The following is a 27,090-nucleotide window of genomic DNA, read 5'->3' as shown; positions in this document are numbered from 1 at the left end:
TTATTACTAGGATTCAACTACTAAATCATTGGATCTTATTTCTCGCTGTTGAATATTTAAAGAATATTTGAATATAGAAAGAAAATATATTTAAAGAATTAAAACATTTAAAGATGCGCATCTTGCCATTCAATGACTCCGCATTAATTTTGGACTCGGGAAGCTGCGTGTCTGGGGAGTAAAATATTGAAGCATCTAAATTCTATACTTACCAGTGTTCTCATCACATATATGATTCGCGCATAGGAGCAATTAAAAAAGTATAGGTCCACGGAGTATGAGCAAATGAGCATACTATTGTCTCACTTAATAACTAATAATAAAAGCGTTTCTACTTGAATAACTTGGTTGGACCTGCACGGATTTGATGGTTTAGTCCCACGGAACCTTGTTAGTCAACGACGCTCGTCACGATTCAATTGTCAGGTACCTCACGAAGTCTCTAGTTTGACCCGTACCCGTTATACCTTCAGTTCAGTTATATATCTGGCTGCCGTGAGGAAGGTTGTTGGTGTGTGCGTGATAAGGTGTTGTGTTTTGGCAGGCCTTTTTATGACTAATTCTAGAGGTAATACGAGTTCCTTTGGTATCGGTAATTTTCTCAAACATATTCAGAAGATTCTTACAGATATTAATGGTTTTTATTATTGAACTGAAACTGCCGTTTCTAGTCATATATGGCATAGACTACCTACCGTAGAGCATGGCAACACGACTGACACGTGACGGGTTGATGTGATTAGCAATAACGAATAAGTAAGGTCCGGTAACCGTGGGGCGGTGGGGGATTATTTGTATTATAGAGTGTTAATTTTATAACGAAGTTAATTTATGAGCCAACCTGTTCCTGTAATAGTAATCGTTATAACGTGACAAAAACCGTGAAGTAAGTTAGTCATGACCTAGGCATGTTTTCTCTTCCGAATTTCAGTGAATTTCCCAAAAGAGACCCATGAACAGGCCACTGCTTTTTTATCCTTCTCATTTGTCAATAGTCATCGTTCAGTTTAATTGGCAATCAACCGTTTTTATAAAATGATTCAGCATAGTATTTTGTGAAATTTTCTCTCGGGCTACTAAAGCGCAAGACCTAAGACATAGCAAGGCCAAGAGCAAGACGCTTCCAACAATCGTCACATTTTGGTCACTGTACTATAATTTATATATACAACTTGTTTTGATTCTGAACAATGAGGGTAGCTAAAGGGTTTGAAATTCGATTTAAAAGTTACAAACGGACGTTCCTCTCCTACTTGATTAGTTTAAAATATGTATTATTTACGTTGGGGTAATAATTATGAGGGTTCAACATGTTTATTCATGGATTAAAGAATGATGGCGCCGACCAATACCTGCATGGGTGATTGGCCGTTAGAATAAAGACATGACAGAATAGCAATGACAATGACCTAACAGCATAAACCAATATCGAATGGATATTGAGAGCAAGCTTTAATTCAGTTTTGACAGTTTTACTTTGAAATATTTAGTTACATTAAAAGAATTGAATTCTAGAGTCGTCGTCACACGTTGATGCTGACCGGAAAAAATGAAGCTAATTCATGACTGGCTAATGTTGCCCACTGGCGCACTCTACACAGACATAACAATTTTAGGGGATTTAATAAAAATAATTATGACGTTAAGAAGAAATGATAGTGCGAGTCAAGAATTGGAGCCACTACAATTCTATGCCTGCAGCCGTTTGAGCATTTTTGCCATGTAACCGTTGCTACTGCACTGATAGACCACGATGAGCGTATATCGTTGCTCCGACCGTGCGACTGTGCAAGGGCTATGAACACGCGCATGTATGGCGTATAGCTGGCCTCAGTAATATTTAGTTGGTGTTGGAAAGAGCTATTACAGGTACCGTGCTATGGCTTTGCAAACGTCAAGTTAGACTTTTCTGAAGTGTCTCTTTTTAAATAATATGCGTACGTAGTTAACATTGAACAATTGATTTATCCCCCGACAGCCAGACCAATTGTCAAAGTGTTCGCATAATACAAAATAACGTATGTCAATATTTTGTATTAATGGGTTGCTAAAGTGTTTACTAGAAATTAGTTACAAAATGGATATATAGATAATTCAGACGTTGAAATGACGAAGGATACGTGGTAAGAATTTGATCAATTCTGTCAAATACAGAGAACTAGAGAAGATTCTCGGTTAGGTGGGTGTTAGACTGTTAGACTGTCGCCTGTACTAAATACACACGAAGCAACTTATCTGCGCCTGTCGTCTGGCCTCGTACGAATGGTGCCCACATTTGGCCAGCGCTAATGTTAAAAAAATGCTAAGCATGTATTTATATCAAGTATAATTCAGATAGTTTTTATTCGTGGAAATTTTCTTCAGTTTTTTGTGGTGAAGAGTTCATTAGTGCACTGGAAATATTATTTAGATTGTTGGTCACCGTTCAACGTTGATGGTGTTGGTCACGTATGATAAAAATTATAATAATATAATATTATAGTATTATGTTAATAATATTATAATGATATTATCATAGTAATAATCGATAATAATATTCAAATAATCTGTGCTCGAGTTTAATGGGGGTGATACAGAAATAAATGGCCCAAATGCTGAATAATAGTTATAGCCGGTGTCAGATTAGATGCAGAAACAGATTAGATCTTATAAAATTCGTAATCACCAACTTTTCAGCTTTCACATTGCTAAGCCAATAAATTATCCGAGTTGTTCCTATACAAATTCGCAAGTTGCAATGATTTTCCTTACTTTTCTTTAGTTTCGCAGCGATTGGGTCACTTTATGGATTCTCTAGACCTATCGTTGTAAACCTCTATACCAGTTTACTTAAAACCTCGCGTCATAACGTAAAATTTTTTTCAGTTACCGATAAAATCATGACATAACTCATAGTATGACAATGATGCTTTCGGGTTTTTGTGGTTGAATCCTGCCTATGTACTTTCTATTAATGTCGCTGCGATAGTTTCTTGTCGACAGCTAAGATCGTGTTCGGTAGGTCGGCCAAGACCGAAGTATTCTAAAAGATTCTCTTCGCGAAAGTGCGTCGCACCTTCTTTACAGTGTTATTGTTGCGATTAATATTTTTTCACTTTATTAACCTTTTTTTGTTTTGTTCATTTCGAAACTTTATGTTTGCACTGTTGTGTTCACTCCTGTAATTATTACTGTTCTAGCTTTAACCAAGTGTTGGATCTTGTTAGGTCTTGTCCCAACTTGGGAATATAGTAGCTTGGTCTCTTAATGAAGTAGCAAAGGTCAAACGAACGTGCTCGATTCAATATTACTAGAAGCATTAAAACCTCAGAGTATACAACGCTTAAGTATAGGTTATTTGACTAGTATGAAAAATGCCAAATGGTATCTAATACAGGGTGATTCACGAAAACTTCCTATTTTGTATTCCGCAAATTACCCTATACTTATACAGTTCATTAAAAACCATCGCCAAATAAGTGGGTAGTAATTTAGATTGAATAAATTGGGGAGGGATATCATCTGAACGCCTGGAGGCTCTCGACTGGTTCTCTCAAATAAAGGTGTAATTTCCAGGTATTCTAGAAAAGTGAAGTGAAATGAGTGACTTGTACAAAATTTTAAATATGAATGAAATATAGCTAATAATACGGTATTTAGTGGTCATGCCTTAGTAAAAGACCAAGCTAATCTGAGTCAGCCGATTCGAGTGAGCGACACGCAATCTTATTGCAATTGTAATTACTTCCTTATATATTCAATTTTTGGCATACTTGTTTCCTAATTACTTCATCAAAAGTAATGGTATTGATTTTAAGTATGTGTTCATTTTCTGTTATTCAAGATCATCATGGCCTCCCTGAATTCTTCCGGCATACAATAATGTCTATTCGTTTACCTATGTCTTTTTCTTTTCATTTTAGCGAAATTCAATATTTGCAACCAACTTATTGAAAAACTCTACATACGATGACATCGTGTAATCATTACACTGTAATTAGGCTGCAGATGCCGTGGGTTACGCGCAGTGTCCGTGGAGTTGCGTGTCCGGACGATTTTGCTTTCCTCTTCTTTTAATAAGATAAAAAAAATTGATTAACCCCAGGCACAGGACAGCCTGGAATATTACGTGATATCATTGCAGGAATTTTCATAGTAGCTAAACATTTTGTAGCTTAGATGACCTTTCTTATCGTTAACTGCCGCGGTCTTGTCAAAAGAATCCAGTAGGTCTCGGCTTATCGAGAGCGCAACCTTGCTTATATATTGCCCGGACACCTGAGTCAGAGGTCGCTGTATGTAATACATAGATTCGACAGGGGATTAGCTTTTAACATATCAACTGAGTACTGACCTATTCAGCTGCTTTGGTTTATTTTCGTTTAGCTCTCTTTCCTCATGTTGTCACAGATTACACCTGCTATAATTTAGAGTATCATTTAAATCGAATTTGATGCCAAATGAACGGAAAAGCATATTAACTGCGGCTGGTTATAAATATTTTTCGCCTAGTCAAATGACACGATCTATTTGTACAGTAAAATTTGAGTGCGAAGAAAAGAAATGAGTAATTTTTCGAAAAAAAAGAGTGCCTGAGCTAGCATGAGTTTAATCCAGATCAAGCAGCGCTATCCAGCGAAGTTGATAACGCTGATATTCTTGATGCATTTTGACAGTATAGGTGCCCAGGGATCGTGTTGTTTGAAATTGTTAAGTATTGTTGACTGTCTGAATTCCAAATTTGGCGTTCATTTCCTGGTATTATTTCACGCCTGTGACTTTGTTATTAAATTAAATTATATCTCCGTACTTGCACCGTTTTTGAGCTCCCATTGAATTTCGCAAATTGAATCTCCTGCGATTCGAATGAAACACATCCCGATTGATGTCTATTTAATCACTCATCTCAATATTTCACCGCCCATATGTATTTTTTTCTGCAATTAATTAATACCTACATCGTGATTTGATAAAATTCGGAACAAATTGAAAAATTAAACTAACACGTGTTCAACCACACGAGTTCATGAAAAAGTATTAATACAACAAGTAGTCATGTGAGTTTAAATGCTGCAAAAGTTTGGATTCATAGATGTTTTTGTTTGTATATAATTTTATATTTTTCGCGTTTTTATTGCAGACATGATTTTTGCGTTTAAAGTTTTAATAGTATTTGTTAGGAAATATATTATTTTAAATAATATGTAATATATATATAAATATATGTGTAATATAATAATATATGTGTAATATATATATATTATATATAAATAATAATAATATTAATATGAGCAATTAAAATTCATTGAGATTATAGAACAATTTATTCGAAGAATATTCAACATGCGGTTCCTCTCTGCTTGGCATATACAGGGGTCGGACAAAATAGGGGAAACCCTGAAAAATCCAGAAAATATATTTTTGTATATGTGGGTTCACTTTTTGCAGCAATTACTGCCGCAATTCGCCGAGGTATTGATTCCTACAAAATGGGAATTGTTTACAAAGGAATTTAACCCATTCTTCAGTTAAAATTCCCTCAAGCTCTTTTAAAGACGATGGTGGCGGGAATCGACTTCTGACTTGTATCTCTAAGATCGACCATAAATGCTCGATTATATGTAGGTTTGGTGATTGTGGTGGCCAAATGAGATGCTCAACTTCATTAGAATGTTCCTCGTGCCATTTTTTTTAACTATTACAGCTGCATGGATCGGGGCATTATCACGGGGCATTATCATATTGAAAGATGGTGTTCCCCTCCGGAAAGGCGGAAACAGTGCTTGAACCAGTTGATAAACTTGGTCCTTCAAAATTCCTAAATAGTCACGGCTGTTAAGTCTTCCTTGAATAGAAATCATTGGTCCGCCGGGTTTCCTAGAAATAGCTCCCCAGGTCATCACAGATCCCCCGCCATGTTTTACGGTTAGGAGGAAGCAGTAGGTATTAAATGACGTACGTAAAGCGTAGTCGACCTAAGGTTGGAAATAAGGAAAACGATGATTTGTCAGACAAAATCGCATTTTTCCGCTGCTCGATGGACCAATTCCTGAAGTTTTTAAACCACTCTAGACGCTTTAAAGCATCTGTATTTGAAACCATAGGTTTCTAATGGCAGCTCGTCCATAGAATCTAGATAAGTGCATCCCTCGTCGGACAGTCCTCATGGAAACTAGGTTCTGTAGGTATTCATAGAGATCTTCAGTAATTTTAATTAACAGTCGTGTTCTTTCGCTTGTCCCTCGAAATTCGATTTAGGTACCGAAGGTCTTTCTGAGAGAACTTCAACTTTCGGCCAGACCTGTGCTTTCCTGAGGACGTTTTTCCTTTTCGTTCAAAAGCAGTCATTACTTCCGAGACAGTACCTCTAGAAACATCGAGCATTCAGAAAGTTTCTGTCGCACTAGCACCTGCCAAGTGTGATAGGTTTGCCATTTATAGGTTATAACTTTATAAGTCAGGTTATAGACACAAAAATTTACTAAAAATATCTGTGCAAGGATAAAATATCAATTAGCAGCAACAATAAACAATAAAACATATAACTATGTCACGTTTTAATTGTTTTCAACCTGTTCAAAAATTACGATCTAAAAATGTCAGGCGTTTCCCTTATTTTGTCCAAGCCTGTAGTTTCAAAATCCGGGAATATTATTTTACTGCATTATTGCCTATTATGTAATTGTTTTTCATCGTTGCCTACTAATTGTTATCTATGCCAGTGTCATATTTTCCTGGAAGTTAAAGATCTATTGATGCAGCCCTTTGGGAGTCACTCATTAAGGTGTCCAAAATACCGCTTGCGTCATGTACATATTTTTCTGACACTACAAAAGTATCGTTTGCTTAATTGTAAGCGCTGTGTAATCATCTGATCCTAGCTGAATTGCATGAGTATCGTTTCATTATTTGTAAGCTCGGTGCAGAAGCGGTGCATTTGCACTTCCACATCGTATCGCGTTCGTTCAAATTAGTGCCCACCCTATCGGAATTCAGGAGGTGGTCAGCTTCTGAATTATAGACGCCTCAAGCTCCATTTTTGCGTAAATTAGCGGCTCTTCGTCCGCTTTACGCTCTGATTGTACGACCAAAATAAACGCCTGACTAGAATTTGGTCTATTTCCTGACAACCGTGGGGCAAGTGCGAGGCACGCGTATTTGGCGCCTGATACCTTCCGGACGGACACGGCCGAATATGAAAAGTGCGTTAAAAAATGCCAGCTCCCTTCTCCCCTTATACTGGAGGGTAGGGAGGAGGCGTAAGTCAATTCTCATCTTGATCCGTCGTATGAGTTAACCCTCTACCATCTGACATCAGTCACAAGCTTACTTCCAAAAAAGGATACTTCTAAGTGTGCGCAAAATGACTTGCACTGATGGTTACCGCCACGTACGACAATTTAAAAATGTTCTCTGTTGCGTACGAACGTTCTCAGGTTGCTACACTCAATAGTTTCGTATAATTTAAGTTGAAAGTTATGTTCTTGGAGAGTGACATACGGCGGTAGAGGGTTGACAAACGTACATGTGCACGCCATTCCATGAGAGGGGGATTTGTCATGGTGCGCTCTAATACCAGAGACTGACCAGGCTATCATTAAGTAGCTTGACCAGCTGCTCTTTTCGGTTATATTACGCAGATTCGGCCCCACCGATAATCGATTCCCGCAAAGGCGCTTAAATAACAGCCGAATACGGTAAGGTGGCCGATTCAAGCCTGATTCACCTCTAAGGCAGAAGTTGATATCGAAAATGGACTCAAAATTTTGTCTGGGTGAGTCTACATGCAAGCAGATGTGCGATGTAAAAACATTTGGTTGCCATTCTTAGTGATCACGCACGGAAAATCAAAACACGAGTGAAGGCTTTCAGGATTGATGTATTCTGTCTATTAATATGCCTGACGTTTCCTTGTTATTTTTTATCGGGTTTGCCAGGACTGGAAACCATACGCGCTGTGTTAAGTCAGGGCAAGCCTACATTATCCTTGGTACTGGATGCATTTGTCCTTAGTGAATCCTCGCATAACTCTCAGGTAATTGCAGTCTGGCAGAAGCGCCAGTCGTCCTTACTGGTACTGAATCAGCTTACTGTTTCAGTTCCAGCACAATAGAGCCTTAATTTTTTCCATAAATGAGAAGATACGCTAAAAATGAAGCTGGCTCTCCAGTTCAAGAAGAAACTTTTCCTTTATATATATATCTTTGAAAAAGAGTGACTTCCTTCATACGTGTTTGTTAAAAGTGCGTGACTTCATTCCTGTGCTTCAGGACACATAGTAATGCAAACGTGGCTACTTATTTGGAGCGTGGCGAAATACATCTTAAGTCTTGGCGTAATGATGACAGAGAGTGACACATTTGAGCCAGTATCCTTTCATGACGTAATGACGCTACGTCCTTAGCTTCCTGTAATCTTGTGATAGCCCATTACGACTGCCTCTATGATGAAAGTTTGGCATTAGTTACTAGATGTGGCCTAACAGTTTTAATCAGCATTACACGAAAGAACCGGATGTACATGAAAAAACCGCATTACGTTAATAACTGAAGTTAAGGCAGTTTTTATGCTTGTTGTCCGCCGAACTGAAATGACTGCTCATTCCTACGGACGGAACGGGTGACTGCTCCAGAGTCGAAGTATATCATTCACTCCAACACGTCGCGGAAAATATTCGTATCCAGGCCATTCGATAAAGAACTTTGTTATTGTGGTTCAGAGGTTCGTCGTTTGTGACATTATGTTTATGATAGGTATTTATCCATGAAAAATTTATTTATTCATTTTAATTTTTCAGGCTTGTAATGCAATTTGTGGTACTCTCTAAATGAAATCCCGTGCAGAGATTAATTTTTTCTCATTAATTTCTCGCTAATAAATTTTCCAATATCACGCGCAACATTTTTCTGTTTGTGAATTGATTTTGTGTAATAAAGCTAATGGACGCATTACGAGTTCCAAGCGTCAGAGATCGCAAACAAAGTCTTAATCATGGCCCTTTAATGTTATTTTGCCTCGAATGAAAATTTTTCTATCCATTTTCAGTGTGCTAAAAATGGATGGGTGACAACCTTTGTTCATTTTGTTATCGGCCTTTATATTTGAGAAATACGAGCTCACTTGAAATAACAGTTAAATTTTTTTCTATAATCGTTATTACGATATGTTATGGATACCTTTTTCATTCGAGTATGAAATTGTAAGTACGCCTGCATGCATAAATTATTTTCGCAGTTCTAATTTTAAATTCATATTGCGTTTAACAATAATATAAATCCGAACCAAAAGTTGCCCCATGAAGTTTCCCCCTCCAGGTTTCTTTTAAATTTATCTTATAGTTTAATACGTATTTGCAATTGACTTTGATATACCACTTTTATTCTCGTTCTTCAGTGTAGTTTGCCTTCAGTACCTATCATATTTTCTATTTTTGATGACTATGGTTTTTAATGGAACCTACTGTCATCAAGTTTCAGGATGGAAGGTAGATGTAAATAAATCTCTTATATATTTACCTAAATTTGTGCGTTTGAAGTCTGGTGCCATAATTATATGGGAGCTGATGGGGTATCCACGATAATTATCGCGTCGGAACATTACCTTAACTTAGAATTTAATTTTTAGTGAGAGAATGAAAAATTATCGGATCAAAGTTTAAAATTTATAAAGTCCTATCTTAAATGTAAAACGTTAGTTTAAATGGGTCTAAATTAAATTAAAATACATATGCTCTTTATCGTTATAAACAGGATTAGGGAACATGAGGATAACTAGATTTGGATCCTGAAATTGCAAGAACTAGCAATTCCAGGCAATGCTGAGCTAGCAAGTTAGTATGAAATAAAATGACTGATGCACTTGCATGGTCGCGAGCCCTTCCAGTAAATTAAACCTCAATCGTGAAATCCGTAGAGTTCATTGATGGAACGCTCTTATTTCTTCGAGTATTTTTTTTAACTGCCATAGTCTAATTTAAAAAAACTGCTTCATTTTTTATAAAACTATGCTTTTATTCATCATGAAATTATTCACTAACATCTTGTAGCATTATAGCCTAAAAAAGTCGGCGCATTGTTTGATGAACTTTTACTCTGAGATAAATTTAAAAGTAAAAATCCTATATTGGCAACCATGAATTGTGTCGGGACGTTTAATTAATATCCCTTCGTACTGGAAGCTGCGATCTTTTTGTGTGACCTAGCGCTTCGTTAGACAATGAAAATAATTAATCGACCGCTGGCCTCTCCGTGGCGAAACTCCGCTTCCGTATTCGAAATACTCGATCATATTTTATGTTCTGTATTGTCTGAGTATTCATGGTTAAACAGCTGTATTCATGGTACGCAGAGTCATGAATGAAATGAGAATATCGGGCTGTTAGCTTTTCTTTGACGATTTCTTAAAAGAAATCTGTCTCCTGTATTTAAATTGTGTAGCGCGTTCGATGAAGAAACATGCCTCAATTGATGGTCTGAATTTGATGACAAGATTGGTGGCGAGAAAGACAAGGAAAGAATGATACGCTCGTCCGATCGCTCGCAAATACACAAGATGGAACATCACTCTGGGTCAATATATATATTGAATATGCTGCTGTGTCAACATTATATAGATCATCATGATCGCGCTCGGCCAACATTTATATATGACAATGCACGAGCAATTCTGCGTCGTGGCGTCAATGTTGAAAAATTTGTTGTTTTACGAATATTGTTGATTTATAAATGTGTTGATATGATTTGCACTTATATAATTTTTTGATCTTGTATGGTCGTTCATAAAATTCCAGCTTTTATTCTTTTTATCAAGAGTTACTTCGTAATTCAAATTTATCGCAATTAATATTTATTCACAAGTGACGCCCATGCTGAAATTTTCACATATCAACTGGGAACTTTGTGAAGCTGTTCAAACTTTGATTCTAGAAGTTACTAACAAACATATATTCCTAATTCATTTTCAGACTCAAGAATCGGCGTAGAAGTCGTCCTTTAATTGTGAAGCCAGTATTCGACATAATTTTTACACTTCGTAAAATTTTTTTAATAAACATTTCTAGACTTCTGAATGCTCGCATAAGTTTGGAAACTCGCTTTTGGAACATTCATACAATTGAGAATGGACGCCAGTGCTTTGAAACAAATATTAGCTGACTCTTGCAACGGGCAATGGATGTCTCATCGGTATCTCCTGGCTTCCATGCAGTCCAAAGTAAAATTGCAGCAGTTCTGATGCAGTCCGGGGCTCATTCGGTAAATAATAAAGAAGAGGCCCCAGTTCAACATTATGAGTCCATCCTTCACAGCGTGCATTATTGCTGCAGAAAACTCTTTGTTTCAAGACATGGAATACAACGAAATAGACAACATCAGCAGCGAATTGGTTTATGTGGGTAATCAGGCGTACTCCCGGCGTTCGGCCACTATCAAAGCTTGGAGCTGTGATGACGGAATCAATGCATTTGTTTTAGAAGACTGCGAGCAGGTGCAACCTGTACTCGAAGACGACACACTCGGTCGGATCGGTAGCAAAGTTGAAGCGTTGGGAGTTAAGGGCAAATCGTCGCACTCTATCAGAAGTAACAGCTTAACCAATTTGGATCGATTTCCCGCCAGTTATTCTGCTCGGACCACTAAAAATGAACGTATGTTCAGGAAAAATAAATCTCTTATGAATTCTCATACTTTTTATTGCAATGACTCCTGGCGAGCAGATAAATTTCCTCCTAAAATGTGTAAGAAGCATCATTCTTTCGACATCGATTCTAAAGTAGAGAGTTTGCCAGCGGTTCCTGGAGCAGCAAACTCTCTTAATGCCGTTGATTCCAATCGTATACAATATTATTCTGGCCATCACAACTCAAAACCTACAAGCTTTGACACGTTACCGCCCTTGAACAGAAGACAAATGTCCACCCATGGGGCCCTCCCTCGCAAGGTTCAAGGAAGAGCTGAATACGATAGTCTCGAATTCTTTGATCCTCTACGTCTACAAGATACTGAGTACTCTTCAAAAAATTGTTCAACCACTATGAGGACGAAGCAGCTTAATTTAGACCAAAAAACTGCTTTAGTGATCGCCGGCTGGCCAGTAGCATTGCTAATTTAAAGCGACCCAGCCTTTTCTGCGCGAGCAGTAGCGTGTTGTTGCAGAGCATAAATAACTGCAGATTCCGTCACGTCCAGCTGTTGCTTCAAGCGGGCATGAATCCGGACAAAAAAGATGACGATGGTGAGTATTTGGACGATGCATCTTCAAAGTTATAGCCTTGAAAAATTTGAAACTTTCGTTCTGGAGGCAGGAAGGCAATAACTAAAATATTTTGTTGCGTGTGGAACGTCCAGATCTATTTGGTTTAGTTTTCTTCTATTGAAGAACTTGCTTTTTTCGTAAATGTTATTAGATTTTTCATTATTTTCTATGTGATTAATACATCATTTGTGGTTAGACCGTCATCAAGTCTGAGAGTGACTCGAAATTTCCTCATTCAATTGTCTGATAAGCTAAACTTACGCTATTACTTCACCCTACTTTTGGTTATAATGTTGCGTTATAAATTTTAACTTCAAAATTAGCCTAGACGTGCAGACAGCCTTTGTGTCCATTCAAATTACGCAACGTTGATCAAGCTGTGGTACAATTTTCATTACGGCTTAATTTCGAGCACTTTTACGAGTAATCGGGAAACAAAATGTAAAATCGTGTAACGTGTAGCCTAAAAGAAATATAATCAAACGAGGAAAGATTTGTCACAGATTCATAAGTAACGTACAAAATGTGTAGTGTAAATTATATATTTTGAGCTCTCTAATTATTTTCTGGAACGCATGGTCTGTTGGAAATCGCGAAATACAACTTATTTGAGCTTATAATTCATATCTCGTTTATTGAGCGAAATCGAGAATTGACATTACACCACAAACCTTTCAAATATATATTATTGTTGATATTGCTAGAGAAATTCGGAAATCCACTAGATCTCGCTGCAAGTGTGACAACTATATACTACCTAGGATGTCCGGCGCTCTGTGCTGCCCTGCGCGTCCCTGACGCAGACATGGCGCTGCGCATGGTGGTGGAGCTCCTCCAGCACAACGCTGATGTCAACGCCCGCGACGCCGATGGCAACACCGCACTCATGCTCTCCTGCATGACCCACGCTGCTGCTCGCACGCCCATCATTGCTGCTCTCCTCCGACACGTGAGTGTGATATATGAATGGTAAACTATGGAGTGTGAAGCACACGCTGGCTCTTCACTGCTCTCCTCCGACACGTAAGTGTGATGAATGGCGTTTAGGTATGAATCATACGCAGGCTCTTCGATCACTGCTCTCTTCCGACATGTAATTGTAAAATATGAATGGCGTTTTGGTATGAAGCCTATGCTGACTACTGCTTTACCCGATACTGTTAACCAAGTGTACCTTTAGTGTAAACCAAGATGATTAAGGCATGAGGCAAACACTGGCTCTCCTCTATAACTTAACCCTAGCTCTACAGCCTGACACGAGTAACCGGAGCAGTATTACGGTACCGCAAGCGTTCTTTCCATAAAGGATACGTTCTAGTGAGCGCGAAATGTCTTGCACTGATGGTTGCCGCCACGTACGACAACTTTAAAATGTTCTCTGTTGCGTACAAACGTCCTTAGGTTGCTACACTCAATAGTTTACGTATAATTCAAGTTTAAAGTTATGTTACCGGAGAGTGACATACGGCGGTAGAGGTTTAAATTGTCAGCAAAGGCGCTCGGTACGAAGAGATCAATAACATCTCAACATACTGTATGTGTCGAACAATCTTCAAACTACTCGATAGTTGTCTGGGTATTAGTTCAAGTGAATTTCTCTGTTTGGATGTTATCGTGGTCATATGAAAGTACTGGATCTTACTGGTTCCTTCCCATCTTCCCACCAGTTGCGTTCCCTAACATTCCACGAAATTTTTTGAGGATTCGAGCGAAACTCCCACTTCCATTGCTTGCGTCTTTATGAAGCTGTTCCATGAACACTGCCTTCAACTTAGTAATTACAGCAACCAAATTATAGTCATGCTTATGCCCCTGTTCATTATTCTTTGAGCGTTCCAGAACACTCCTACGCCATTTAGCCTCACGAACACAATGGAAATGCCTCCATGTTATCGGCGTTTCGTGCTAACGGCAAGGGGCATTCTTGCGACTGCCACTCGCTTCATTGGTATTGCCGACCTCGACCGAAGAGACGGGTCAGTGGTCGTCAGATTGTTGGGTGTGGTGGTTGTGCGCTGATGCTCTAGTCCTAGCTTACCTGTAATCGAAGACGAGAGTGGGCAGGTGCATGTGTTAAATTTAATACGTTGTTTGCTGGTAGAAACTTATCGAGGCACAAGCCGGTTTAATTCATCCAATTTTCGTGAGGTGAAGGTAAGGCCTAGTCTGCATGCGTATCGATATTTTATTCACTCAGTCCCGCTTAAGGTATTGATCATGGCAGTCATTCAATTCTAAAACAACGCATTCCTAGGCATCATCACATAAGTCATTGACGTGTTACCCATAGATCCAGTCTCGGAGCCATATTAAATGAACTTCATTCAAATGCTAACAAGCGTATCTGAGGTGGGTGCATTGTCTATCATATTAATTGCTTCACTATATTGGTAACTTGATTATGACTTCATTTGTTTCGATGTAAGAAATGATTTTACTATTCAAAATTATGTACACGGAAAAATATATGAACCCTGGCTCCTGCCTACGATTCACTTAAAATCTTTTGTTAAAATTAAATAACTTGTTTTAGTTGTAGATAATTATTAGCTCGGTATTAGAGTTAAATTCATTGTTCTTATCATCTTGCATATTTGGTCTGGAGCTTTAAACCTTTTGTTCAGTTCAGTTGCACGAGGCACCACAATTTACGATGAAGCTACAATAAAGATTAAGATTGGCCGCTTAAATTTGCATGGTATGCAAGAACACAAGACCGGAAATTTTTACGTTTTTGTTTTAGAACTTTGCTTCCATTGCTATTGACGACATTTTGTATGTTAAAACGTGGATGAATTCTGTGTAACTAAAACTGAAATCTAACGTCCATAAAAATTATCATTCAAATGCTAAAAATCGTATTTGAAGTAGGTGTATTGTCAGTATTAAATGCCTCCCTTGCTATGGGAACTTGGTTCTGACGTCATTCGTGTCGATATAAGAAAGTTCCTTAATTCAACAGGTAAATAATCGCGATCATAACGACGAATAACGATTGTTCGATTCAGAAGTCTTAACATATGCATCATATTCATTAATATTGTGTGCTGTATTCATAATAAATCTTATAACTTGCAAGGCTCGAGCGTACCACTCGATGGCCCGCGGATTTAGATGGACGTTCGGTGCGGTCACGATACGCGCCCAGCATCGACCGTAGAGGTCACCAACGCGCTTAATTTTACTTGTTTTTGCTCGTTAATGTTTTTATGTTTTAACCTCCAGTTTTTATGTAAAGGTTAAGTTATGACCTTTGAGTTGCAATTCTGCAATTACGCCTGTGCAATTGAAATGAATATCATAATCTTAATTCAGTAGGGTATGTCGATAATTTTTCCCACTTATTTTACTCTGCATGTCCCTGTCTTAATTTATTTCACTCTGAAATCTGACAAAACTTGTGGTTTTCTTACAACCTCTTCGTATTGTTGTGCAGATTTTTGAGAGTCAATAGAAGTGAATTTACTTTAGGCAACTTGTATAATTAAGCATAATTATAAGTGCAGTTAATAAATGTATCCTTCTCGTTACATTTCTTCTTTCTCATTATTTATCTCAGCTTCTCTTCGTGTCCCTACTATGTTCTGTTGAAATATGCTTTTTCTTCGTTGTTTTATGTCAACGGTATTACCTGTTCTCTAACTCTGATATCATGCAAACTTAAATTGAAACTATTTTGTTGATCTTTGCCAGGTTTAGTCGTATGTTTTATGCGTGGAATTTTTCAAGAAACAAGATAATATTCTAAATCGAAAGGGATCGCTTCTTGTACATTGTCTTGAATTAAGTAATGGTCCATTGAAATGAACCAAACTTCGTATTCATTCAAACATTTGAATTGTTATCATTGATTTGTTTTCGCTGGATAATAATTATTTTATGCATCCCATGGATATTTCCATGATCGGTGATGAAGTATGTTTGAGGATCACGTCTGTATGGAACCGAAACACAAATAATTTAGCAGAAACTCGTGCACGCGAACTATAAAGATTTAGGAATTTTTACGTTGGCTCATCACATTTCGTTACGTATCATCACGAAAAGAATTGAAAGTTTTATCTTTTTTAAACACGTCGAAGCTTTAGAAGCAAGATTTCTAGGCCTCATTATCGTATTAACGGGAAATTCTCTTTCGCGCGGTTATGTTGAAATATATTTGAAATATTTGTTTGTATTTGTATGTAATGTGTAATAATTTAGCACATTTTCCAGTATAATACAGGGAGCTCAACAAAAAAAAATTTTCGTATCTTTAGCAATACATACATGAATATCTGTGCTGACAGAACTTTGGATAGAGTAACTGCTTATTATTAATTAAGTTGAGTGACAACAAAAGGAACTGTGGGAGCGACGCTATAAGTCCCGATCCGGGTTAAGAAGCAGCAGCTCACTTGGTCGGATATCCCTGCCATGTAAGGAAGAAGTTGTGTTGTGCAATTAAGGCTTCACCGTCGTTCTTTCATCGATCGTCCACTTATTCGCAGACGTCTCGCTCACCATGACAGTGCACTTGAATTCTCCAACTACAGTTCCCGTCACGCTACTCGACCGCACGCAAATTTTTCATGTCGACATTCCTCCATTAAATTAGAATTTTAATATAATTATTATTATCGAAACTTTGTTATTTTAGTAACGTTGTCACCTATTTTCAATTTGTATTTTTTTTAGATTTATTTTCGTTTTTTTTTCTTCTTAGTTCAACGTGTTAAATGAAATGAGGCTATGTCTTTACGGATTGAAATTGATGCCTTGCAAATTTCATTAGGTTCATTGACATAAAACTTTAACTTCCATTGGGACTTCAAGGTTACGTTCCAAAATACTCTGTATTTATATTTTTGGCCAAGTCTGACACAATTTTGAACTCAAACTGCAAGCTTGGAGCCTAGTTGTGTAAAGATTCCAACAAAGATAGAGTCTAATTTCAATCCAAGTTGACGAAATTTTTTAGCTAAGACAGCCTCGAATATCTAGTCAGTCTTAAATATGCAGCAATAAATTTCCAGCATTCCCGTATCAATTTTGACCCAAACCTTGGATCAATTTAACCGCAGTATTTAAATCACAAACGAAGCGCTGGCATAAACCTATTCAGGGAAGGTATCGAGCTTTGGGTTTGCTACGGGGGAAATCTCCAACTCTGATGCTTGGACACTTTGAGGCAGCCGCGGCGATATTGATGAGACTGCGTGTGCTCAAGGCTCATGCATTGTGCTGGCTGTGCATTGATGTCCCGATCCGGGATCAAGCAAGCGCCTTGCCACTGCACGAAAATTCTGTGATAGTTTGGTGGGAGAGTTTCCATGATATTACAAAGTGGAATATCGGTTTAGTGGAAAATCATAAAGAATTTGCTAAATTTAAATTGAAGGGTGCTAAATTCATGTTATCAAATTTTATTAGAGAAACGCTCAAAACTAGCATATCTTGGAAAGGTAAGCATCAATCCTCGAAAACCACAAAATCAGAAAAAAGCTTAAGTGACAAATGAAAATCCTGCCAACCGCACAACATCGAAACTCATTTCATAACGAATGTATCCTTACCTTTGCGTTTGCTTCATTTCCATTTTTTTCTAGTTTCCCCTCCACCAAATAAAAGTTCAAGACTTGATCCCTAAATCCGGAAAAGTCGCCTTCTCATAGATTTCGCCTCAGAACATCCGCTTAATTTAACTGTTTACTAGTCAATTCACATGCCAGTAACTTGGTTCCCTTCTCACTTCTCCCAATGAGTTTGTTTGGTATTCAGGGCTCCGTTGGATCTTTAGAAATCGCCAGAGCATAGCATTGCTTTCTTCTCACTCTTCTCACGTATTACAAATTTCTGTCATCGCAATCTTTGAACGCATTAATTTTACTGGCTGATTTTGTTGTTTCAGTTTTTCATAAAAAAGTTTTTCAGGAAGAATTGTCGTCTACAATATTAATTATAATCCTTCTCGTAATTGTGCAATTGACATGAGAAGTTTTAAATTTTTCCGAGATATACTGTATCTCAGAACCGCCTAGTTCTATAGTCAGTATTACAAATACGAATAAATTTGTTACCTTGTGAGTAATCGTCCTGTTAAGCTGTAAATGTTAAGCTCTAAAGTCTAAATCAAGTTTATTTATTCGATTATTGTTTATCATTATCTGATGAATGTTTGTGTGTGCAGCCTGGCGTGTCGCTAGGTGCTCGCAACAGCCAGGGTCGCACGGCTCTCATGGTTGCTGCTGTACACGGCAACCAAGACGCTCTCGCTCTTCTCATCGCCGCCTTCAGGAACCTTCAGCACCACCAGCAGTTCGGTGAGGCTGCGGGCACATAAGATGTCATGGAAACTGAAGATTAAAGCGAATTACGGATAAATAATAATTTCTTCCAGTTGAATCAGTAGTTCCTGTTGCATATGTAATATTGGCATGTGTCTGCAACAGTTGTCTTCACCGTGTCATTCGTTTTCCGAAAAAATTATATAACTCTGAATAACTCTTAATATATTTACTAATTTAATTCAAGGAGCGGTTTTGATCTCTTTAACTGGTTAGATTTAGGAGAGACTGTTCTGCTGATCGTCTTATAATAATTGAAGTTTTTCACCTCTTGGAATAATATAGAAGCTGTATATTTTTGAGCAAATGATTTAGGCAACATTCTATTGATAGTGTATCGTTAAGAGGATTCATATAATTATTAGACATTTAGTTTATATGTGATCGTTTTCAGACTCGTGAATGTGTTGTTGATGATTTACCGCGTCGTTAAAAACGACGGGGTAAACCGTTGCCACGTTTATCCCGACGTCTTGTAGGTCTTTCAAATGAAAGACCTACAGTTGTCGAGGTAACGGATGCTAACACAAATTTAATTCGTCTGGTCCAAGGTGAGGTTGACAGCAGCGGCTGCAGCGCCAGGCAGCTCGCTGAGCACCACGGTCATCAGGCTTGTGCCGCGCTCTTGGCTTTGCAAGAGGAACACAGCAGACCGAGAGCGAACGGCTTCAAGCATCCTCCTCCTGCTCCCTTTTGTCTTGAGCGACCTCCCACCCCGCCTCTTGATGATACTTCCAGAAGTGACTAAAACTTCAAATCTCATCATGCAACATCTTGACCAAGCAAACACGCTCTCCGAGCAAGAGTTACATCATTGATTCCTAACTCGGATTAGACGGCTGGTCGATCGAGCGGTTGTTACTACTTTGCCGAGCGCAAATTCTTTTTGTACTGCTCGGGATGCCAATTCACAGTTTTTTTACAGGTTCATGTTCAAAATTGTATTCACTCTGATCGTTTTGTTCCATTTCAATCTTGAAATATGATAGATTGTAACTTCTCGACAGAACCGCAAGATATTTCTATCGTGCCGTCGCCACCAAACCTCACACAAATAGGGTATCAAACGGATTTCTCACGCAGTATTTCTCTGAAACGTGATTATTCAAAATAACATTCTTCCTCTCCCACGACACCAACTTTCTTGAAACTCCAGTCTTGTATCGCTCCAACTCCAATTGCCGTTTAATGAAGCTTAGAAAGATCTAAGCATCAGCTGAACTGTTATCCTCACCCACACGTGGCTATTGACTTATGCCGGTCTTGATTACTACTCGGATAAACTTCAGACTAACTAACAAATTTATCAAACAAAATGCAGAAGTTCATTGCAGGGGGAAGCCATTCTATGGAACAGCCATTCCCAGAGAGCAGAAAACTACGCAAGCAAGGCATCGTTACGAGCATCTCCACAGACTGTCTTGCCGCTGGACCATACAACGCGACGGCATGCGACTCGATGCCTAAAATTTCAGTGGCATCTCGGTCACTCAACAGGAGCATTCACCAGCTACTAAGAGATGACATAGAAGGTCGCCCAGGCCATAGACCTCCTACTCCAGCTCGACAATCTCTGCCGAACTTGATGCCTGTAGGTCATAAATCTAGTCACTCGTATTCATCTAACAGCCAAGCCATTAACAACTTCAATAATGAAAACTCGGCGTCATTGAAAACCACCGCTGATGCGAGCAGAGGCGCGTACGCTGACATGCGTCGACTTACCGTCAGTGGAGCGCCGAGGTCCGCGTCTCCTGACTTCATAAAACGCCGGTCTTTGGAGGCCATCGATATCGACCTCGGTGCTTCTACGCGATCCGAAGGTTGGAATGCCGTTAGCAACCATGCAAGCGGCGTCGTTCACTTACCGCCTATCAGCAAGGGAAAATTTGAACAGGGAAGTCGAGAAAGTAAGTTGATTTTAGCCAAAAAGACTCTTGAAAAACTCGACAATATTTTGTCTTCCGAAGAATCTTTGGGTCCTTTCAATTCCCGATCCTCGGTACACATGCGTGATGCGCCTGAACAATGTTCCATCAGAACTTGCCGTCGAAAACCTTTAGAGGATTCCTTATGAGACTCAAGTTAATAATATTACTTACTATAAATATATTATTGCCGTAATTTTATATTGTGCAAAATATTCTTCGATAATGGATAACTTTAATTGTTTTGTGAATCAAATTCCTTCAGCTGTTCTTCAACGATGAATGATGTTGCCATCCAAATAAATCACAACATTAAATGCCGATCTATTTGTCCAACACGCATTGCTGGAATTAAATTATTTTAGTAAGCTTGCAGATATCCGAAGTAAAAGTTCCCCTTGGTTTGGAGTGCCATTATTTCTCAATAGAATTTTAATTCTGACATAATTATAAAAATTGTTGAGCAAGATTGTTATATTGGGTATAAGCGTCAATCAGATCGAAAATCAGTGAAGCTAGATAACAATTAGCTATAGTATTTATGCACAAGGCCTTGATTTTATCGGTTCGGAAAAAAATCTAGAACTTTCGGCAAACTGCATCACTAGTCTTAAATCTACATCAGTCTGAAAATTTATGGTTAAAACCGGCATTCTTCATATACGCATATTGCAAAAAAACTCTATTGATAATCAACCAATCTTATCGATCGATTTTGATACTGTGATTCCGGTATTTTTTCACGCGATTCCGGAAATGGCTACACATTGCCGGAACTATTACGAAATGAATCTTCTAGAACATTCTCGAAAATTTCAACGTTATTTATTAATCCTCTCAATTCAATTGCTAATCCTATTCCCAATGAAATCGTTAATTACCTATCATTGCCTGAAGTGTGAAAACACTCAGCTTCTACGATTAGAACTTTCCTAAAGATTCAATTAATGATCACGCATATAGATAATTCGCTAAACTCTGTTAACAAAGCGATTCATGCTTGAATTTTTCAGCGAATGTTTTAGAACTTTCTAGAATCTTCCTTGGCCATACAGATCTTCCCAGTTATAGATTAGTCTGTGAAAACTGACTGGTCTTGCAGCTACCAGGCAAGTTAGGATATTTCTGGATATATTAAATTATGCTGATGTTCTTATCGAAGTATTGAAACGTTCACATCTTCTTTGGATTCATTTTTTCAGCGATTTAACTTAGTTATGTTGCAGGACATTCCAGAAAACATTGATGTCCGCAATTTAAGTATATCTATTGAAACTTTTAAATAAATTTTCAGCGTATATATTTAATTAGAATGTTCGCCTTCTACAAGTGGGTTTGGATACAAAACAGATAGGCCGAACTAAGGAATTTATTAAGAAGAAACAGGAATATCAACTTAATAAGACGTTAGTAAGTACTTGGCTCGGCAAACTTCAGACAGTATAACGCTTAAGTCTCGATAATATCCACAACAGTGGAATGAAGAGCAACACCTCTCGAATAAACGATCTTTTTATACACAGATGAACCTCAGCAGTTGACATACCTAAGAGAATTCTCCGATAAGTAAAAATATGAAGTGAAAATGCATTCGAATGCCAAGTTTCAATTCACAAAGAACAAATTAATTCTGCTCTACACAAGCGAATACTTGGATATTCTTTCCAGCAATCGCATGAGATAAAACACACGTTTTACAAAGCACGAAAATACATCAAATATAAAATCGAAATAAATAGTTAAATCTATCAAAATATAATCCACATTTTGTTCCAGACAGCAGCAGTGATCTGGAGGAATATTCATCTTCAAGGAATTTCCAATCCCATCACAAGTTATAATATTGGCCTCATTATTGCTAAATACACATACACGATTGTTAATGGAGGGACGGAGAGACTTTGTTCAACCACTTGATGGCCTCTAGAATTCTATTACTGGTGGATCCAATGCTATTGAGAACGGTTCGATGCAAAAAAAAAAAAAGTTTATGACTTACGGGTTCGATCAACCCTCTTGGTGTTCATTAATCCCTCAGTCCAGAAAAACAAGATTTCAAGTCGCTCACAAAGGGCCAATCGCCCGTCAAAATCAAGAATGAGTCAAGATCAAACACGAGCGACAAGCAGAATACATGATGTCCCATTACGTAGAAATACCTTGAGCGTGACAAGCGACGCTAGAAAAATGATTCTGGAAATAGTGGGAATAGCCAGAGACAATTGGGTTCTTTCATTGAGATTATATAATTGAAATTCAATTAAAACAAGCAAACAGTCCCTCAAATCAAACGAACAGTCGCTCAAATCAAGCAAACAGTCTTGATATGAGCGACGCTCAAATCAAGCAAACTGTTGCTCATATCAAGCAAAAAATCGCTCAAGTCAATCAATCAGTGGCTCAAAACAAGCAAACAGTCCCTCAAATCAAGCAACAGTCGCTCAAATCAAGCAAACAGTTCCTCAAATCATACAAACAGTCGCTCAATTCAAGCAAACAGTCGCTCAAATCAAACAAACAGTCGCTCAAATCAAGCAAACAGTCGCTCAAATCAGGCAAACAGTCGCTCAAAACAAACAAACAGTCGCTCAAATCATTACTACGATGTTTCCTTGCCATGTTATAGCTCGGAATTATGTTGGCTCCCACTCAGGTAACATTGTGAAGCATCATCAACACAAGGAAGTTCCGCTCAAAAATGCCGAACAGAAAATTTGTTTCAAAAGAACGATCCAAGCAAAACAAATAAGTCAAGCATTAAGTTTAGAAGTCGATCAAAAAATGGTTGCTTCAGTCCGTATCATTTATGAAATAATAGTAAAAAGTGGTAAATGAAGCACTTCACGTATAAAATAACAAAATACATAGGTAATTGAATTTCAGATTTCATCGACAACAATCACAACATGAAGACTTTTGTTTCACAAGTACCTCAGTAACTGCATTCGAAGGCAGCGAACATCGGTCCAAATCTATGAATAAATGACTTTTGACCGAATTGAGAAATTCAAGGATAATTCTGGAACTTCTAAAATAACATGAAAACCTACCATACATCCTTCTCAGCAGGGAACTTAAATACAGATCAACATTGGGGATTCACTTCAGGATTTCTTTTCACTTCTATAACCAAATTCTGATTTAGTAAACATAATCAAATGTGCTGATAATTTTCACGCCCATCACCGACTTAACGTCATAACATTATTTTAAGTTTCAGAAATAATTTTTCCGGCATTTGCATTGAATAAAAAAATGGCATTCAGCACACAGCCACATTCATCAAGCTCTAAAAGAAAAGCATTCAAATCATTCCTACGTAGCAACAAATCTTACGACACCGAGTCCGCGCATTTTGAGCAAGCGAAGTCATCGAACGTTCCTAATTTAGCACTGTTAACAGATACGGTATCGCACAAATCATAAAATTGACTAAAAAATGATTCCATTATCAAATCGAAGATTAGATTACAGGATTCAGTTCGGGATTAGATAAGACAGTAAAAATAAAATACACAAGGTCGGACATTATCGTAGCAACCATACCACATCTCGAGCCCGTACCAGTGACTTGAAAACTTTCTATTTCACCATTCAATGATCAAATTGCAGTCGCACATGACACTATTTAGTAGAAAAAAAACACGAATTTTATCATAACATTTCATATCTATTTAAATTTGTCTCTTGTTTTCGTGTAGTAAATGACAAAGAAAATTTCCGCACTTTCTCACTACTCTTTTAACCAAAATACGACGTTATCCGACCAGCGGATAAAGAGAACATCAAAGCACATGCAGCAATGCAGCTCCATTTCGAAGGTTGAGTACTTGAGATAGCAGGTCGTCCCAAACGCTACTAAGAAACTTACCGGCCCTTCTAAACTGCTTTCGTCTACTCGTCAACTTCAGGCCATGTGAGTCACCCATGGAAAAACTTAATGCAAAGAATTTCATGTCATCGTTCGATGATTTGGCACCAGAAGACGAGTCTTAAGCGGAACTTTAAGTTAGAAACTAGCTTTGGTTTCTAATGGAAATAGATACCCAATTAACATATCAGACTTTCTGACGTCAATATGAAGTGGCTACAATGGAATTTGCGTGACCTTGAGTAAATTTTATGTAACAGGTTTTTAGAAGATCAAATAAGATTTTTTTTACGAAGGCATTGAAAAAAACAAAGAACTCAGCATTCGCAACTAACGTCTTCGATTCATAATGCATTCGCATTTGATTTTTTTTTATCAATACAGCAGAACATAGGGATCAACAACGTATCTTAAGGTTTTTGCACAATTTTTTAAAGTAGAAAAAACAAAGCACATCACTAAGCCGCCCAATAGCTAATGGAATGAACGCAGCATAAAGATCGCATAAATGGAAAATTAAAGAAGGCAAGAGGATACTAATGACAAAAAAAACAATCCTTAACTTAGGAATAATTTTCAACCATTCAAGATCCTTTCGGCTGAACTTCCACGTATAAACAACGAAATCATTGCACTATGAAAATCGAATAAATTAATCATACGTCAAGAGCAGGTTTAGGACGGCTAATCTTTTGAGAAATTATTATAAAGCTAAAAGAACATTCCGCTGGCACAAACAAGACGAGTACTCAAGGACGGCGAATCATGAAAAGAAGTCTCTCGCTTTTCATCATTAAATTGAACTATATTTACCGGCAATCTAAGCCAAATCTTTCACCAGTAACTTCTAGTGCAAGAAAATAAACCATGCATCGATGCTTAACAAAATCGCAGGACCGGCAGAAGAGGACGGCGCATATGATAGACTGACTCTCAGAGCTCAGTGCAAAGGAGACCTTCACTCTTACTCGATGACACTGGAGGAGCTGGACTAGCTGGATCTCCTCGTGCAGAATCAATGCTTTTCCAGTTTGGTTTGCTCTCTTTGAAGAGGCTGCGTTCTATGGACGACTTCTTGTTTCGTTGCTGAGCTGCGTAGTATTGCCTCGCATACGAGTCACCTCTCGGAGACGTCTGAGCAAATGATTGTTTGGACGAAGATGAGGAGTTGCTGCGAGCAGTCCTGGGGGCCACTGGAGGCCGGTCACTTCGTATTGAGGTACAGCAGACGCGACCGCCACAAGATTCCTTGCAAGGGTCGTCGCAGAGGTCTTGTCCGCACGTATCCACAATACAGTTGCCGAGAGCAGCGCAATTATTGCCACACGAGCACGTGCCTCCAGTGCCAGCGTTACAAACAACTTCGTATCTGGAAGATGATAATCCTCCAGAAGAATTATAGCCAATACCATTCAGAATATTTCCTGGCCGCATACCACAGGAATAGTTCTGGATGCTGCTCAGCGACTGCAACGCGGCAAAAACACTTTCTTCAGCCGCACCACTAGGGCGGATATTTTCAGTAGGAGTTGTGTATGAGTCCGAGGGCGAGTAGTAAGAATGTGAAGGGCTCGAAGCAATAGGAGGAGAATGAGAAGAAAGTGGCGGGGTTTCATAGTGCGCAGTGTAGGGAGATCTGTTGACGTAGGGAGATTCTGTATACTCGACGTAATCGTCATACTTGTAGAGGCAAGAACTGGATGACGCTCGCAACTCGTAATTGTAGCAAGCATTGCAAGAGTGTGAGTTGGACGAGAGATCGTGCAGAGAATTATCCCGGTTGTGTTGTCGCACTGGCAGCCGAAGGTCGCTGTTGCAGCGACATATCGCAATACCCGGCACAGAAGACCCACTCGAGCATCGTACCACAGGCATCTTATGAGCATGGCGAGAGCCGCTGGGCCATCCGCCGGTGTCGCGAGCGTATCTGTACGAACTACAGCAAGAGTTTGTCGCTCCCGTCACGCAAGAGGAGGTTATTGAATAAAGGGACGAATGATCGGCCTCGTTATAGCAACATCGCATTGCAGTAGTTCGTGGCCATTTGTTTTGATCAGAATAAATGTATCGGCCATCATCGTACGTGCACGAGTCAGAGCAAGGTATGAAGTGAGATGGATGGGAGCTTTTCCTCAACGAATTATTCACATTATTTACATAACATTGATCACAGAGCACTGACTGACTTGCGCTTACCGAAGGGACCTTCGAGACACTTGGTAAAGATAGTTTGTTCGCTAAGACGACGTTGTCCTGTAGAGATTGAAGGTTTGTCACAGATCTTACGAAGGCTCCTACTTTGGCTGGAGCAGCGCTTCGGTTTCTCGACTTAATGAAAGAAAGCGACACTCCAGTGTCAAGAGACGTCGGTCCGCTCGAAGAATTATTTGAATTTTCCCTACGCAATAAACTATATTGAAGACTTCTGTTGCTCAAATCTCCTCGTTGGACGCCATCCAACGACGAATGAAGAGTCGCATCTGCTTCAGTTTCCTCGTCTTCATCATCACAAGGTTTAGGATCGAACACAAAAGGCCTTGGGCTGCCATTCTCGTCTATGTTGTGAACGGTGTCATCAGATTCGTCCATAAGAGAACACAGGCCTGTGGAAAACGACCGAGTTGAGATGACACGAGAGCTGTGACTGGAGCCGACGCCAGAGGTGTCCCCAGCCCAAGACTTGGTGGAAACTACTGCTTTCTTCAGAACGTTATTGATGCTGGTACTGCTGCTG

General features: G+C 38.7%; 1 protein-coding gene across 1 annotated transcript; it reads left to right on the top strand.

Moving 5' to 3' along the window:
• Positions 1 to 503: 503 nt before the first annotated feature.
• Positions 504 to 20,889, top strand: LOC108681631. Its single transcript, XM_047882145.1, has 6 exons — positions 504 to 568; positions 10,943 to 12,210; positions 12,993 to 13,180; positions 18,401 to 18,533; positions 19,109 to 19,297; positions 19,853 to 20,889. The coding sequence occupies exons 2-6, from the start codon at positions 12,183 to 12,185 to the stop codon at positions 20,632 to 20,634; spliced, it is 1,320 nt and encodes a 439-aa protein (XP_047738101.1). The 5' UTR covers positions 504 to 568; positions 10,943 to 12,182; the 3' UTR covers positions 20,635 to 20,889.
• The last annotated feature ends 6,201 nt before the right edge of the window (positions 20,890 to 27,090 follow it).

The sequence above is a fragment of the Hyalella azteca genome, unplaced genomic scaffold (genome assembly GCF_000764305.2).
Source record: "Hyalella azteca isolate HAZT.00-mixed unplaced genomic scaffold, Hazt_2.0.2 contig9747, whole genome shotgun sequence".
Lineage (NCBI taxonomy): Eukaryota > Metazoa > Arthropoda > Malacostraca > Amphipoda > Hyalellidae > Hyalella > Hyalella azteca.
Note: the sequence above shows the minus strand (reverse complement) of the source record. Positions and strands in the feature narration are given on the sequence as shown.

Coding starts and splice junctions, on each gene's coding strand:
- LOC108681631 (XM_047882145.1), top strand. CDS start 12,183: ATGAATCCGGACAAAAAAGATGACGATG. Junction 12,211..12,992: donor GGACAAAAAAGATGACGATG/GTGAGTATTTGG, acceptor TATACTACCTAG/GATGTCCGGCGCTCTGTGCT. Junction 18,534..19,108: donor TCAGCACCACCAGCAGTTCG/GTGAGGCTGCGG, acceptor GTCTGGTCCAAG/GTGAGGTTGACAGCAGCGGC.